Genomic DNA, 17,631 nt, shown 5'->3' with positions numbered 1-17,631 from the left:
TTTTAGACAAGTAGTTCACAGTCTGTTTTTGTCACTATTTTATGGGTTGCAGATTTTATACAAGGTATAATCCAGATTGTGTTCTACAGGTATCTGGTAGTTGTACATCTGTGGAAGTAATTATCAGTAGAATTAAAATGACCTTTGGTTCCAGTTATTGAAAACCAATGAAGAAATGTGTTTTTTTTTTTAAAAAAAAAAAGCACAAATGTGTTTGGGCTTCCATCAGCACTGATGATTGTCAGAAGCGCAGATGTGAAGCTGATGGCTTTTCAGAGCTAAAAATACAAGGATTAATACTGAAGTGAAAGAGGAATATCCTGTCTAACGACTCAAAAATGTTTCCTGACACTATAAGAGATTTCTGTGGGTTTTGAATAATTTTTTTATTTTTTTTTTCCCCTTGAAAGAAATTTAAACCTCCTCAAATTTCCATGGTCAAATATAAGGAAATACGGAGGGAGAGGTTGTGGTATGTGTTGCATTTTTTGTTTAAACTAGTTTTTATTTAACTTTGTGCAAATGCAAGGTTATAGCAAGAATTTAATAGCTGGATATGACTGTTGCTTTTATCAAAAGACAGATGTAGGTGTATTGGTCAGTTTTAGTCAGTGAATTACTGGTTTAATATGACAAGGAAGGGAAGAGCATATGAGTAATATTATACGTTTGTTTAATCTCGTGTATTACTGTAATCCAAAAGGCCATCCAGTTCTTCCTGTATGACAGTCTGGTCTTCCTTTGAATTAGCATTATCTTCTAATTTTGTATCTGTCACAGTCTTTAAAGTTCTTGCATCAAAGTCACAAATGAAAGTACTAAACTGACTGAATCCCTGAGGAACAGGTAGAGTAAGTTCTCCATTTGAATTATTCCTCATTGGTATAACCTATTGTACTCCTTCAGCCAATTCATATACACCTTAGAATTTCTTTACTAATCCTTTTGTATTCTAAACCTTGAACTTACTCTGTATCTCCTGCTTTGCTAAAGAGTAGTTGACAACTGATTGATACAGCAGTGGTGGTATTCTAGGTAAGGAGAAATGTATCAACATGATTAAAAAATGAATTACATTCTGTTTATGTTCATACTGTTGACTTGCTCTTTCTTGCAAGTCTGAGAATTCACATAATGTTGAGGTCAAAATAATGATTGGTAGTAACAGGTCTCTTTTTTTGATATATTTGTGAAGTTCATTCTTCTTAGCCTTAGGATATGGCTGCTAAATAGGTTTTTGGAAGTCAGTACTAATAGTCTCCATCCCACAATAATGAATCATTATCTGATTGTAATTGCACACATACAGTTGTGTAGATACGGTAAGAATAAGCATTTAACTTAGTGATATGCAGTTGTTGAGTTGTATACCATGCCAGCTTGTTCACCCTCTGTTCACGCTTTCCACTGTAATATCTTTGTTTTTACTGCTGCAACTATTACACCTGTAGCTAGTCAGGGAGCCACATCATGGAATTGACCTAAATTGGAAGTAAGACTTTTTTATCTTCTGGTGAGTTACTGTGTCAATACAATTAAAACGAGCAGTGAAGGTAATAAGGAAGTTGAGGCTGCTTAAGGCTGCTCTACTGCTAAATAAAGGTAATACTCAATAATTTATACCTTGAGGGGTGCTGCCGACAAGAAGAACCCAGCTCTTACAATTAGGTGAATTTCTTGGGTTTGAAATGAGGAGAAGGGGAAGACAAGTGGGGAGCTGAAAAACTATAAGCAGAGTTTTGAGCTGAGAATTTTTCAGTTATATTTCAGTATAATGCAAAGTCCATTAACGACCTGTATTCTTTGAAGCCTATGGTAAAAGTTGTTTGAACAAAGCGAACGTTTTCACTTGTGAAATGTGTTATAATGAATTCCTGGAGTTAAAGCTATTGATTCTAAGAATAGGTTCGAGAAAGCTGGAACACTAGATTTGTGTGCTTGTGTTTTCACCCACTTTTTGTATTGGTTGCCTGCTGCTTTATTTTGAATTTATTTAATGAGATACTGGTCCTTGAGCATTTGGTGTCTTCCCTCTAATTATTTTGGAGGGAAGAACATAGCTGTGATTTGACCTGGTATTTTTTTGCATAGGAACTACCATAAATGAATGGTTCCAAACATAAGCTTATTTGTATTGGTTTAATAAACAGGTATTGTAACAATACAGTGTCAGCAAGATACTTTACTAGAAAATTACAGCAAAAACTTAATTTCTGAGTTTGATCTAATTGTTGTAGTTTTCTGTAGAAAGAAAGCAGAGGCTAAAATTTGTTTCATGAGGCTTTCTACCTTTCCCTTGTGACGATAATACAGCGTTGTAAATGAAAGTATTTTAAGTCTGTATGAATCCAGTAGTTTCGAAATAGTTTTTTTGTGAATGCATTTAATTTTTGGATTTCACAACTTGCAGTGACATAAGCATTGTGGTTTTGTTCAATATTTTGAAATTCAAGCTTCTGAATGCTGCCTATGATTGGATCAATAAGTTTACTTTAAGTTTAACGGAAGCATGCATACCTCAAGTGTGAAGATACTGAGTAAGCTGTGTGAAATGCCTCTAATATGAGGGAACCCAGAGTTTTTTTTTTTAGAATACTCTGCAAATACTTCTAACTGTTAATTGGTACAGCGTGCATGGCAGTTATTTAAGGTAAACTCAAAGTGTTATATTAGATGTCACTAGGTGGAGAAATGCAATGATCATTTCAGCATGCAGGAGAACGTGAGGATTTGAGATGAACATTTCTTTCACTGTTCTCTTACACTTCGGGCTTCTGAATCTCTGAGTATTAAATCTGCTGCAGATGTTAGAGCTAAACATGCTGGCAGTTAGTGAAGTAGTTCATAAGTTACGTTTTACTGTAATTTAACCACATACAGAATGAGAAAAAAGTTTTTGTCTCAGGAAATCATTTAATTAAGGATGGTGGGTAGAAAACCAACTAGAATGACTTTGAGACAGGAAGTGAAATTGCGGAAAAGACAACACTCTCTCTGTGTGTAATCTAATTTTTATATACAAAAAAAAGGAGCATACAAAAAGCACTCTTGAAGTTTTAACTTGTAGTCTTAGTGTATGTTTTGCAATGAAATGACTGTGGGTGGCTTTGACAGATGAGCATGGTGGTAAAGGCCAAGTTCTGTGATTGCAATATAAATATAGCACTTCAGCGTCTGCTGTACGAATTATATGAAGTGCTTTTTCCAGTTTAACTTTCAGTTTTTCTTTTCAGTCCTTATTTTGGGGAAGAGTTTTACTTTGAGATTCCGAGAACATTCCAGTGGTTGTCCTTCTACATTTATGATAAGAGTGTTTTACAAAAAGATCTGCGTATAGGTAAGTTCTGGGATACTGTCTACATTTTGCATAATGTTTGGTTGTTTTCAATATCTGTAGTTTCATGGATACAATCCTTAAACTGATGTGTAAGTGCATACTGCGCTTAAATATCTCAAGTTTGAAAAGCAGGATTTTGTTTCCGTGTTTTATGATACTAAAATATGTTTATTTTTTGGGCTAATGGGATATTTTATGGACTTAATACATCTTGTAATTTTTTTCTCCAACTCTCTTCTAGTGGAATATTTGAGCAGTTGTCACTATTTGTAGATCTCTAAAGAATGGACTGGTTTTGCAATTGTTGAATACTTGTTAAAACTATACACATCAACTTTTTTTCTCTGCCAGGACAACATGTAAACCTAGTGACTTAAAAGTTGCTGCAAAATCCTTTACGTAGTGTAACAGAAAAATTACAGGAGGTGGATTATTTTGACTGTCTAATGGCTCTAGTGCAGCTGCTATTTGGATATGGTTGCTATAAAGCTCTTAAGAGTCTACTGTGGATGTAGGCTTCATGTTACTTGAATTGAGGAAGGAAGTAATTTGCACCAGGATGCCAGGTAATTTGGTATAACAGCTTTCCAGATAGCAATCAGGAGAGCTGAAGGTGTCTACCTTCAATTTCCTATTTAAACATTCTTCAGCACCATTACTGTTCTCTCAGATTTGTATTATGTTATTTCCAGCCACAAGTGTATTCTTTATTTCACTTAATCTTGTTATTAGTAATATCCAAGATAACACATCATAAGGAGCTGAATTGGTTTTGTGTAAACTCATTCACTATTTTACTGCATCTGCTTCAGTTTGCTTCATGTTCCTTGCATCCATGAGCTTTTCATACAGCATCATCAGCTTAAAAAAAAGGTTTGAAAAAAAAGAGTCAGTCCTATTGAGATGAAAGTGATATTTAGTTTTTTTTTCTTCCTGTCTCCTTCCCCAGGAAAGGTGGCAATCAAAAAAGAAGACTTATGTAACTATACAGGGAAAGAGAACTGGTTTATGCTTCAACCTGTTGATTCTAATTCAGAGGTTCAGGTAATTATTAAATTGCACATCTATATTTTTTTTTAAATTAAATATAGATAAGTATATGCAATGGTAGAAGATTTTATTGAACTGTGACAGATGGAGGCTAGCATCTGTGTAATTGTTATGAGTCAGTTTAGACTTTCAGCTTGATTAAAAAGTAATGCATATTCGATACTTCTAAGTTGTCTGTGTTGTTCTTCATGATACTCTTCAAAAATGGTAAAAGCAACAGCTGTTTGGGAAATGTCTAACAGTATTTTGATGTCAAAAATGTTTGGTGCAAGAAGAGCCATGTGCTTGAGAAAGGTGAATGATTTAGGAAACTATTGAGTCATTTTTTATTCAGTTTTGTGTTACAAGCTGAAATGATTATGTAACGTGAAGTGGTAACATCTCCAAAATGGGAGTTACTTGTTGTGCTGTGCTCATACATTTATTTTATTTTGAAATACTTTCCACAATACTTTGCTGCAACAAGTAAGTTGTACTTCAGAGCTGAATTTTGTCTGTGTTTCAAGTTTTTCTGACAGGATTTTTTTAGTAATAATTTAAAATAAGGTGACTCTAGAAGTTGTAGCTACTCTGTCTTTGGTTGAAGAAGAAAACAGAACAGTATTCTTGAGAATCTATTAGCCCTGTTGCTAAGATAGCCACTTTAGTCTATTTCTTTTTTTTTTTTTTTTTTTTTTTTTTTGGATTTACCTAAATCTTGACATCCTTTCTGGAATCCTCAAGAATTAAACTTGCTGACTCCTACAAAGTAAAAATAAAGTAGGGGTGGAGGAGATGGGGGATTTACAGATTGGTCATTCCACAATACCACCTTACTTTGTAATAAATTTAGGACTTCTAGAATAGCAATGCAGTCCTGTCGCAGAAGGTGTAGACCCATTTTCCAGTCTGGTACCATAGCTCTGTACTAACACTGGTAATCTGAAATGGAGTTGATTAAAAGTTTAGCAGAGTGAAAGTACTATATGCTTGAGTTTATACAAGGTCTTGGTTTATCTGTTTATAAAATAACTCCAGTATCCACTTGTTTGTTTTAACTTATTTTTGCACAAGCTTTTTTTTCACTCTGTTTTGCTCTTTTTTCCTTCCCAAAATAGAGATCACAGATACTGCTAAATGAGTTGATATTGCTGTCAGCTGCCTTGCTGTTTTTTTAATCAACCTTATCTAAATGATTTTTGGTATGCTGTACAGCTTTTGCTGATGCATGAAAGTATGCCACTTACGCTGCCTTGCGGAACAACCTGAACTAAATAGCATTGTCCAGTTGTATTAAAATGACAAATAAACAACCGTATATTGTCATAAAATGATTTGGGTTGAAAGGGACCTTAAAGGTTATCCAATTCCAACCCCTTGCCTTGGACAGGGATGCCTCCCACCAGCCCAGGTTGCCCAAAGCCCTATCCAGCCTGGCTTTAAGCACAGGGACGGGGCATCCACAGCTTCTCTGGGTAATCTGTGGTAACAGTTCTAGTAGATATAACTACACCAGATGCAGTTATACTGATGTAAAAATGTTGTAGACCAGATATTTAAGACTTCTTTAAAGCAAGGTTAACCTCAAGCTAAAATTTGTTCTTTTAACTTTTTTTTTTTAAAGAAAAAAAAAAAAGTTGGACATTATTTCTTCAATGTGTGTTGGGGAAGGGAGTCAGCCTTTCCGTGGCCACTGAAAGTGTATTAAAAATTACTTGTCTTTAACTTTTAGTAAGCATCTGTTGTTATAGGTTCTTAGCTTTTTTCTGTTGTTGTTGGTTTTGCTGCTGGTAACAATAATATGAATGGATATTCATTTTGTTAAAACTTCCTGCTTTGTTCACTAGTTCTTGAGTATAAAAAGTATACATGAATGAGGGAATGCTAAGCAAATCAAGTATTTGAAAAGCTGTGTGGAGCAGTATGTGTTTAGCTGCAGCTGGTGTAAACTTCTTAGCAAAACCCAAATGCTTTAAATTTTCTAAGGCGCATGTTTGCCTTGTTTTGTGAGTCTTCATATAGCTGGTTTGAAATGAGGTCATATTGTTAAACGTGCCCTTGATCTGTTCCGTTACTTGTAACGAGAGTGAAAAATCTTGTAAAGATTTGATCTATGTTTGTAAAATATATAAGGTCAAAATCTTTCACACACTTCTAAGGTTTTTGAAGACAACTTTGTTTGCTGTTCTCTTTCTTAACGTTGATAGGTTTTACAATTACTGTAGTACTGTGCTTCCAGTAGACTCCCCTGGCCTTCCTGTAGAATGCATAGGTTTGTTTGGGAAAATTGAGATTGAGCCTCAGTCCAGCTTGTGGATTCATAATGGCTCAGACCTGTAAACCTAGGAAAGAAGAAATGTCGGGGTAGAGTAAGCCTCAGGATGATCCAAGTTGAATAGATTTTGTTAGGACTACAGAACTGTGGGCCAATGTACAGTGCTTGGAGCTCAGTGTGGAAGGCCTCAAGATGTGGCGCATTTCAGAAACACGGTATATGTTTGCTCTAACTTAAAATGAGAAAGCTGGAAGGAAGCCAAATGGAAGCTGACAGAACCTGTATCTGGTAGGTAGAGAGGTTTGTGCAGTAAGCTCACAGAATTAACTATTGCCTATCATGCTAAATGTGGGACTGGTACATAATTTGTGGAGTATTCTGGAGCACTTTTACTTGGCGTGTGTTGTAAGGGCTTCAGTTTACTAAAGATGCTCTGAGTGGATAACCTGGGCTGTTTTAGTGAACTTTTGTTCAGTGGTGTGTGTTTTTTTTTTTTTTCCTTTCATACAAAAGCTCTCTAGCTTCTGGCATAGAAGTTTTCTTTAGAGATATGTGATTTGTATGACATAAAGATGATTTTCGTATTCCTACAAATTCAGCAATTCATTTGTGATGTTTTTCCATTGAGTTAGGGGAAGTGGAACAAGTAGGACAGAGTTCAAGAGAAATAATGCAATCTAGACTTTCTGATATTGAGGGAGGAGTTGGAGAATAACTCTTAGCATTTCTAACATTACTAACTGAGAATGAGAGTTACTGAGAATGTGTGGGTTAAATATAGTTGTAGCCTACCTTTTAGACAATAAAAGCATGCATTTCCATCCCTTAAATTTAAAGGAGATAAGGTTTTATGAAGAAAAACAACGCTGTCAAAAACATTTTGTGGTACACTTAAAACAGTAGTGTGATCCTGTATGTGGAATGTGGGCATAGTGCATGACTGCCTTTTGACATAGGTATTTAAAGTACATTTGCCAGCCCAGTTTCCACTTCAAAGCTTTAGAAAACTTTAATTTAGTATAGATACTTGTAATATTTTGTAATGTGGAAATGATCTAAATATTAAAAAGAAAAAAACAACTGTGCAACTCAAGTGTTTTTGTGGTTCTGAATTTTAGAAACAGCTAACGGCTCTATCTTCCTCTAGGTAGTATCAGGAAAGGCAATTGTCAATCTATTTGTAAAATTAAAATGCCTTTATACAGCACAGATTGACAGGTGAAAAGCCCATTTCATGGCTTTTTGTCTGCTTCTTACTGTATAAGAATGGATCATTCCTCTGCATTTCAGTCTGAAACGAATCTGTATAACCCTGCTTAAAACCCAGTTGCATACTATGTCGAAAGCTCTGATATAGATCTGCAGATCAGCTACTTTAGCAAACCATCATGCTGCTCTCTGTAGACAAAACAAATGTACTTGATGTTCTCCATACTCATCAGGGAAGTAATCACATAGATACAGCCATTTTACTATAGCTGTTGTGGTGCTGAGTTTTGAAGCAACTACACTTATAAATAACATATCCAGGTGCAGAAAACTTTCTATTATATTTCTACTCTGTGCAAAACACTTGATTTGTGAGTTGTTTTTGTTGTTGGTTTTTGGCTTTTTTTGTTTGTTTTCAAAGAAGAGCACAAAGGACACTTAAGGCATTCACAAGGTCTGCGTACTAGTAGTAGTTAGGCCAGTTGTTACCTTAAATACTAACAATGTTGTCTTTTTGCATGTCGTTCAAAAACCTCCCTGTGTAAGGCTGTTGGCATGCTTCTCAGTGTACTGTTTTTATCCGATAAATCTATTTTTGTAATTGAGTTTCTCTGCTTGACAAATATTTTCTTAATGTACCTGTGTTCCAACGCATGTAGTAACAGTTTTCAAAACACTTGGCAGGAATCCCAAAATAGTTACGTTTAAGACTTCCTTATAAAAGAAACTTCACTTCTCCTCCCATGTGACGTACAGAGAGAAATACAGCCTTTGCCCCAGGGGATTTACAATAATAACACTTCAGTTTTATGTCAAAACATACGTGCTTAGAAACGTGTGCAAGGTCAGCTAAGGGTTTTATTTCCATTTTAGTGTTGTAGCAGCAAAACTGTAATCAAAATTATAGCTTGCTTCCCTTGAAATGCTTCAAAATTATCTTTCAGATCACTTCTCTGACTCTTGCCAAATTCTTTGTTCTGTTGAACAAGAATCGTGACCATGGACAGACCAGTGTCTTACGATGTTAGCAAATGGTTGAATCCCAAGGGTGCTAACGAGATCATGGTACAGAGGAAAGACTGCATTGTGGTCTTACCTCATAGATGTAAAAGCCAGCACAAACACTCAAGCAGTAAAAGGAGTAGCAGTATTGTCAAGGCAGCAGATGTTTGGAGCAAGGTTTATAGTACCAAATTTTGATCGTACCAAGAAAGGTGTATATTATGACTTGTAGTGTCTAAGGGCACTCTAGAACTTTTACCCGAAATGCTCTTAAATCTACCCTTCATTAGTTTGGGGGTTCATCCTGTGCATGGGACAAAAAAGCTGAGAGGGACTTCTGCTCTTGGTACTTCCTCATGTGGGAAGAAATGTTGTTTTTTTTTGTATGCTAGGTCTGTGGATGGAGGCTTGACGCAATTTGTGTTCTGTCTGCCGTTGAGGATGGTAATGCTTCTATTAATCATTGGATCTGAGTTCAAACATACTCAGAGGATATATGCTTTAGAATAGCTGTTTGTTTGAAGCAGATACATTGGAATAACCTTAAGTGATTTTGAACTATAAGCCATGTTATTGTTCTAATTGCTATTAAAATAAAGGCTTCTAAAACTATTGGTGTTTTTCTTCTCTTTTTTTTCAGGGAAAAGTTCATCTTGAATTAAAACTGAATGAGCTGATAACAGATAATGGATCTGTGTGCCAGCAACTAGTAGTACAGTAAGAAAATACATTAATCCTTAAATATTGAGTTGTCTCTTAAAGCATAATGTGATTTGCCCCTTTCAATACTGAATGTCTGCATGTCCTGGTACCAGTAATGTTTTTCTTTTTTATATGGCTTTTTCTTGGAGCCTACGTTCTTGGGGGGAAGAGGAGTAGTGTCTTGTTTGGGTATGTGAAAATTTACCTCTAGACTTGCTTCAGAATGACTTTCTCATGGTTAACCATGGTAAACAGTATTTATAGAAAAACAAAGTGACGGAGTTGCCTTTTTGGGGAAGCGCAACATTGCCACATTTCAGTAAAATTTATTAGCAACAACTCAGACTTCTCACTATCAACTTAATTCTGGCCACAAAGGGTAAAGAACCTCATGGAAATAATTTTTTTTTTGATGTATGTGATTTCAAAATGGTAGAGGATACCAGACAAATGTTAGCAATATTAAAGAAAAGGCACAAAATGGCACATGCTAGAAAATACTAACTAATCGGTAGTTTCATTGTTACTTTTAGAGCTGTCTGTAATAACTTTGGGAGTCTGAAGGTACAGGTTACAGACTTTCAGTCACAGAAAACTAAAATTCCACATGTAATGATCATTCAATTTCTTGTTACTTGTTATTAAACAATACATTTAATGCTAGAAATTGGTAAGAAGCCAATACAAACGCAGCTATACATTTTGATGCTCAAAAAGCCTTTCTGATAAGGATGTACTTTAAGAGACTGGTCTCTCAAGCAACTAGTCCTCATTTTGGAAGAAGTCTGGCAGCCTTCTGTGTTGCTTGCTTCTGGGAAGCTGGTTCCTTTAGTTGAAAAGTCTGGTGAAAACCAGGGACTTGCAGACACTCTGGGATTGCCAGCATTTTCTTCCAGCTCTTCTTTACATTCTCAGCATAGGGAAGGTTCAAAGGAACAAGCTAAAATTTAGAAAAGCAGTTTTGTATTCTGTTAGTGCTTCAGAAAGAAACAAGACTTTTCTGCACTTGTCTCCTAACAGGCTGTGGGATAGGCCCTGTGAAGACAAGGTACAGACAAGGGGGTTATAAAAACTACAGGATGGTTAAGATGAAAAAACTCAGAAGGCAGTCAGATTCTTTTTGATCTTGTTTTTCAGCATTGTTCATTAACTTACCTATTTATTCAGAGAGTGAGTTTAATTTATTTTGTTAAAGCTTCCCTGTCTGAGAATTCAGCATTAAAGAATGGTTGTATTGCGAAACTGCGAGGGGGAGGAAGTGGTGTGTGGTCTTCCGTTTGTCTCCGCGGCTTTGCACTCGGATCCGTTCTGGGGGCCGGGGAGACCATTGCACTGTCAAGTTTGCTAATGGCATTTTCATTACAAAGTTTAAGCCATCTTCTTTCTGAATTACAGTCTAGGCTAAGATGAGTAGTTCAGTTGGAGCAAGACCTAGCAAAATAATTCTTTGCTCTTCTGTTACTTAGCATGAAAAGGGAAGCTAGTTAGGTAACAGCTCAGGCAGGGAAACTGGTAGTGTTTAGCAGCTATTGTAGGCTGATCGTTCAGTTAAGATGTGGAAACTTGTTGTATGTAGATGTTTATTTTTAACTTAAAGATAATTCTGAATGGGTTTTTGCTTGTGTGCTAGGTGGCAGCTTGGATTATCAGATGTCTTGCTGCTTGTATCTTTGTATCCCTCCTTCTGCACGAGGCAGGACTAAAACAGCTTTTTCTTCGTGGACCACGAAAAAGCTAGCTGGAGTTTTATAAACTGTTTTATTCCCAACTTAGCTTTGTTGTAGATGTCAAATTTGTTATTTAATTTTTGTATATCCATGCACTCTTAAGTTAAACTATCTTTTTCATTTTGATTTTTGATATGATGAAGTTGTTTTAGAAAGTTACTGTTGCAGATTGCAGTTTTGAGTAGGAAGTGGGTTACTCACCGTGCCCTCTCTTAGGATCCCTTTATGACGGAGATAAATGATCAAAAGGAAGCCAGGGCACTCTCGTGGTTGCTGTACTCACCCACACACTGGCATATGGGAGAAGATTGTGCGTTAGACACTGTAGTGTTACGTCAGCACTTTTGTTTGCATCTTAGATTATGAAATGAACAAGAGTTCCTGCAGCTAAAAAAAAAAATAAAATAAAATAGTATTTTGTCAGTCATGTTGATAGTCTTAAAACAACTTGCTTTATTTGAAATATATTGTACAGAAATATATTCTGGATGTACATATGAGAATAAGAAATAAATCTTGCTGGATATAGTTTTACAGGAATGGATGTGAGGGCATTTTAAAGATGCTTGGTCTTAAAGAACTGGGAGGAACTCATCAAAAACAAACGAGATTCTTTCACATTAGCTTTTTAAAGGTCTGTTTATTTTCTAATTTTCAGAGGGTAATTAATGATATATATATTTTGTCAGGCACCAGGCCCTGAGAAGTTACTGTATTAATAAGTCCTTTAACAAAGTCCTTTAACAAAGCTGAAAAATAGCAAGTAGCAGAGCTGTGAGGTTGAATAAAAAAGAGTATATAATATGTATATAATTCTGTCCCTACCTCTTTTTGCTCTGTCCAAATCTCTGAGCAAGTTACTGGCCAAAGGAAAATAAAAAACAAATAGCAGAAACAGTAAATCTTAAAGTATGGGCTATACTATGTGCTTTTTAGAGCCATGTTCTACTGCACTGAGAGACCGTTCATTTGGACATGTATTAAGATTGGGGAACTTTAAACTTTCACCAGTTATATATATTTTTTTTTTGTTGAATAAGGGCATTCTAACTACTTGTGCTGGCTTCTTGCATAGGAAAATTTCTAATAGATTTCCACCATGTATTCCCTGTGAGTGCAGAAGTTCTACAAAGATGAGAAATAGTTCAGCCCATGTTAAGATCATGGTAAGCACACAGACAGTAGCAAGTAATTAAAGGGCTGTGGTTCTGATTGTTATCTGGAGTTCCACTAGTCACCCTTTTGTGGCTGAACCAAAGTGATTGGGTTAGACCTGAGTAGAAGATGGATTCTTATTATTTCTGTTCTGTAGACATGTTTGTAGAAGTTGTTTTTTTTTTTTTTTTTTTTTTTGCTGGTCTTCTGAATGGGTTACATGATGACTTAATGGAAGGTGATTCCAGCTGGAAGCAGTTTTTAAAAGCTAAGAGTATTGACAACTGCTGAAGGTGTTAGCTTCTTACAACTAAGTCAGGAAGGAGTAAGGCTTAATTTCTCATGCTAGTATGTATACTAAAACCTTTTCTGAACAAGAAGCTGTTGGGAAAGCAATGTGTCTTTAGAAAGGTAAGTGATACTACATATGAGGAAGGGATGGTCAGTTGTCATACCAGGAATATCTCATTCTTTTTGTCTTCTACCTCCCCCACCTCCTAATTTTTTGTGTGATTCAGATCCTTGGTAGGATCTTCCTTGACTTTATGTAAGGGAAGAATGCTTGGGGAAGGATAAATATTAATATCTTAGACTATAGTTCGCTGTATCAGCAAAGCTGTGGATAACAGTCAACCAAAAAAAAAATCCTTGAAAACTGGAAGTTTGCAGGTTTTGTTCAAGTAGACACACAGCGATCTTATACAAGATACACAAGTGACTAATCTGGTCTTACTTGGTATCAGGGGGGAAAAAACAAACAATGGCCAATTCTCTGAAGGTGGGAGTTTCAGAAGCCATATAGGGCTTTTAGCTTGTTTAAGTGTTCTAAAAACACGACGTTGACATACATTCTTACCTGGATAAAGTCAAATTAAGACTTGAAATTGTCTCACATCAATGAAGTTGGCATATTGAAATAAAGGATAAAGTTTTCCTCCTCTGGTGAAAGGCTGTCTTAGGGACTACTAAGTGTGGGCTAAAACCTATATTTACACATTTTTGTGTTGATTGGAAACTTGCTGTTAAATGTCATGCGAATACACCCACAGACCATTTCTGAATTAAAATTTTGTTTTGCCTCTGACTGTAGTTGTTTCCTTTTCTAATGTGTGAATGAGGAGGGGAAAAAGATAACACAATAGATTACCTGCTGACTCAATGCGGGCTCTTTTTTCAAAACCACAATGGCATGTATAGTAGCACATTTCAAAAATACATGTTTGCAGCTCTCCTTTCTGTAGAAAAACAAGTTTGTGTGACCACTGTTTGCATATTTGCTCCTGCTGAAACAGATGGTGCTTGAATGCTTTTGTGCCAAACTAAGCTCTTGGATGGTAGTGCTTTCCTTCTCTGCGTTTAGGATGACTTCAACTCTGAAAGAAACAATTTCATATGTTTACTTAGTTTCTGTACTTGGAAGACTTTAGTCAATTTGAATCATAGAGGTACAGAGTTCCTCTCGTTATTGAGGGGGTTTATTGAGGGCTGTTTCTTCCTTAAGGACTTCAGTCTTAAGAGCTGAATATGTACCAATTAGTGTCTGAAGGGTTCATATTTCCTGTATGAAACTCCTCTTACAGACCAAACTACTTAGATTTGGAGCAAGAATTAATATAAACTGAAAGATCTCTACATGATACTGTAACTAAGTCTCTGTTAGCTATTGCTTAGACTACATAAAGATGTAGTTTAAAGGATAAAATGAAAGGCTTTAATGTTCCTGTCTACTTTGTCAAACGAAGGGTTTCTGGCTTTCAAATGAAAATTGCTTGTGCCAGCCTAGATGGCATTTCTATGCAAAAGCATTTGTCAGAGCTGAAATGTTTGCCATATGTTGGAAAGATTTATTATGGTCATCAGTAGGAATGCATATTTACTGTTATTTTCTTACTTGATTGGTCAAAGTCGTCTTTTTCTGTCCTATAAGGTTTCAGTTCTAGCACGTTGGTGTCTGATTATTTAGGGAAGGGCAGTATACACATGAGATTTGCTAGCTGATTCCTTAGGTAAGTAAGGGTGTTACGATATTTGCTAGCTGATAAGCTCATGGGGGTTGCACCTTTCTGTTTCTGTCAAGTCTACTCTGAGCTTCTTCAAATCTGAATATGTTTGGATGCTGTTTTTTTAGTAACTTTAAAAATACCTGCAATAATTCAGTCTTCTATATTCAGCCCCTAGGGAGTAAGAATGCAGGGTGGTCCTGCTGAGCTGGTGTGAAGGCTTCCTACCCTTGGTGGCTGCTTGCCTTGCACCACCTTTGCAGCTTGTGAGCTCTCTTGCATGACTGGGTTAATTCAGGTTGCTAACCTGACTGAAACTGGCTCAAAACCCAAACAGCTCTCTGTAAGATTAGCAAACGAACTCATCATTGGTGATAGGAGCAAGGCAGGAGTAAGAGAAGTACGAGGACCCTCCTTTTTGGTGCAGTTCGCTTGACTTAGCGGTACTACCAAATACCATGTCCAAAGCAGACTCTAGGCTGTGACTTGTAAATGCAGGGATGGTTGTGACCAGTCAACTTAGGGTTGGAAGGAGAGGAGGTCAGATAAATTTGGAACAAATTCCTGAGCCTGCTGGGTGTGAAGAGCAGAGGTTTGGGAATACTCAAAGTTGACAGGTGACTGGGGTGGTGTTTTGTTTCTTGAGCTGTTAAAACAGGGTAGGCTGTGTAAGCTAGCTAGATCTTGCTTGCAACAGAGCTGGGACTTGGGCAGGAGGAGACAGAGGAAGTCTGGAACTGCCTGCCTACACAAGGAGACTGGCTGGAATATGAAATTAACTGTGACAGATCTGCGTGATGAATCTGGAGATTCGAGTTCTGCTGCAGGGTTGTGTAGTTGTCAGAAAAATGTTTTCCAGCTTGCCGGAAATCCAAATGCAGGTCACACAGTGATCAGAGAAGGAGTTAGAAACTTCGTACGTAGTGAAAGCTGCTTTCTATAGCTGCTGAAGTCCATTTGCTAGAGCAATCTATGAGTTTGCTGAATGTGAGGCTGTATGAAGAGAAGTTGTTGTTGTTGAAACAGTTGAATTCTGTCCAGATCCATTTGACTTGATCCACCTGCTGTTGATTTCCTGTGAGAGTCGCGCTGAGGCTGACTTTACTCGGTTTCAGGTGCGAGTACCATGAGATATCTCTGGGAGCTACAAGTATACTACGTTTAGTATTACAAAATGTCTAGCAGTTGGAAACATTAAGTCCCAGTCCTAGATCAAGTATTGATCTCGAATCAGCTACCCCAAATGACTGGAGTCTAGACGGTTTAACTTTGTCACCACTCTTCTATGTCATGTATGTGTTGGAGGAGGAATCAATTAATGCTTAGGGAACAACTGGATGTTTCAAGAACCCATTTAAATGGTGGGCTTGTAATCACTGTAGGATTCATTGTGATTCAAAAATTATTGAAATGCTGAAGGCCACATGCTTAAAAACTGGAAGAAAAATAACAAATGATTGTGTGGTGGCTCAGCACTAAATGTTCCCTGAACTGGCTTACACAAAGGGACTTGTTTGAGGAAAATAACATCTGGTTTGTAATAGTGCATGCTCCAAAGAGGGTGGAGTTCTGAGACAGCACAGGAGTGTTAGTATCTGTTATTTCCCAGCCTTTGGAGGGAGTTTGTAACCCTTGCTGGTTTTCTAACATTGTTTTCCTACATATAGAAGGCATTTAGTTAGCAGTATGCAACTACTGTTGCTGCTCTGCGGCTTTCTTAAACTTCATCTGCTCTCAGCTGTGTTACAAACTATTGTACAACATAAAACTCCACATTACAGTATTTAGAACATGTACTAGATTATTTATGTGAACTTAGAGCAGAAAATAATGTTTAATTCCTTTGTAAGTTACCTAGATTCTGTTTTTTACTAAAATGGACAGATGATGGCAATCAGAATCTACTTGTGTTGGCAATCAGAATCTACTTGTGTTGCTTCAGTTAAATTCTGGCCATACATTATTTAAAAATAAATACTTAAAAAGAGAGAGTGAATGTAACATTTGGATTTTCTCTGTGTCTTAATTGCTTATGAAATTTTCTAATCCATTGAATGTTTCTGGACTTAATAAATACTAAAATGTGCATGACTGCACCATTTTGCTAGGAAGTTTGTTTCTGCTGTAAGTTTACACACTGCTTTGCTTTACTTCTGTTGTTGCAGCTGTTTATCATTAATACATTTGGGCAGCATCCGAAGGTTAATTGGCTTGCAGGCCCAGCTTTGCTGCTACTAGTGTTGCTGCCGTGGTGATTCTAAGAGATTGCTAGCCTTCAGAAAGGATCCAGAGCAAGTGTTTGTGTCCCCATGAGCATTACTTTAAAACAATCCTGTCCCCTTTGCATCAGGAATGATGGACAGCGTAGCTCTGCACTTATAATCAGTTTACAGCTTGCTGTATGCTTTATTGAGCTATATGCTATGTTTTTAAAGGGGCATTTTAACCCTGATCATATGGTATTGTAAAAAGAGTTTGGAAGTTACCTTTGGAACTATGTTTAAAGACAAACTGTTCTTTCCTTCAGTGGTTTAATAGCATGGAAGAAACCAAGACATGCTAGGACTATACACTAATAGCTTTGGATGTTTAATTTTAAATAATATTTCAGGATATGACTGCATACTCAACTCAGAACCTTGTATAGTTGAAACAAAACATTCAAACCCATTTTAATGCATTCCAAATGTAGTTGCTGCCATCATGGGTGAGGCCCAGTAGCTTTTTGTGCGCTTTGAGAAATCAAATTTAAAAGTTAATGTAGGCTGCACTTTCCCTTAGCATGGGGGATCATTTTACTTAGTATTTTGCCATGCGTGTGTGATACTGGAATGTTTTTGTTTGAAGCAATTCCAAGATTTTTTTCTGCACTAAGCTTCTGAAGTCTGACTGTATGCCTGAGTATTGCCTTGTGTTATCATCCAGAAATCCGTAGTTACAATCTACTTCAAAGTTTATACTGAGTAATAGGACAGGACTTTAAAAATGTTTTAAAAAAGAAAGGATTGCTTGTGTTTTTATTTTTTTAAACCAAATAAATTGATTTGCTGTTTGCATTTTTATTTTTAGCATAAAGGAATGCCATGGGTTGCCTCTTATAAATGGACAGAATTGTGACCCTTATGCAACAGTCTCTCTTGTGGGTCCTTCCAGGTAACATTTTATTATGAAATAAATTATTCCAAAATGTTGTGA

The 17,631-nt window shown here is 36.6% G+C and overlaps 1 protein-coding gene across 4 annotated transcripts in view; it reads left to right on the top strand.

Annotated features, from left to right (window-relative positions):
* The window catches only part of RASA2 (RAS p21 protein activator 2), a 48,635-nt gene that overhangs the window by 8,039 nt on the left and 22,965 nt on the right, over window positions 1-17,631 (top strand). For 3 of the 4 annotated variants that reach the window (XM_035334865.1, XM_035334864.1, XM_035334867.1), the window contains exons 3-6: window positions 3,234-3,337; window positions 4,287-4,381; window positions 9,493-9,569; window positions 17,506-17,589. In XM_035334865.1, coding sequence (XP_035190756.1) covers window positions 3,234-3,337; window positions 4,287-4,381; window positions 9,493-9,569; window positions 17,506-17,589 — 360 coding nt within the window. Of the gene's footprint in view, window positions 1-3,233; window positions 3,338-4,286; window positions 4,382-9,492; window positions 9,570-17,505; window positions 17,590-17,631 lie in introns of those variants that run through there. The other variant, XM_035334866.1, reaches the window with a different exon arrangement.

Source organism: Oxyura jamaicensis, chromosome 9 (assembly GCF_011077185.1).
Source record: "Oxyura jamaicensis isolate SHBP4307 breed ruddy duck chromosome 9, BPBGC_Ojam_1.0, whole genome shotgun sequence".
In the NCBI taxonomy this organism is placed as follows: domain Eukaryota; kingdom Metazoa; phylum Chordata; class Aves; order Anseriformes; family Anatidae; genus Oxyura; species Oxyura jamaicensis.
The sequence above is the reverse complement of the archived record's forward strand: the minus strand, read 5'-3'. Positions and strand labels throughout refer to the sequence as shown.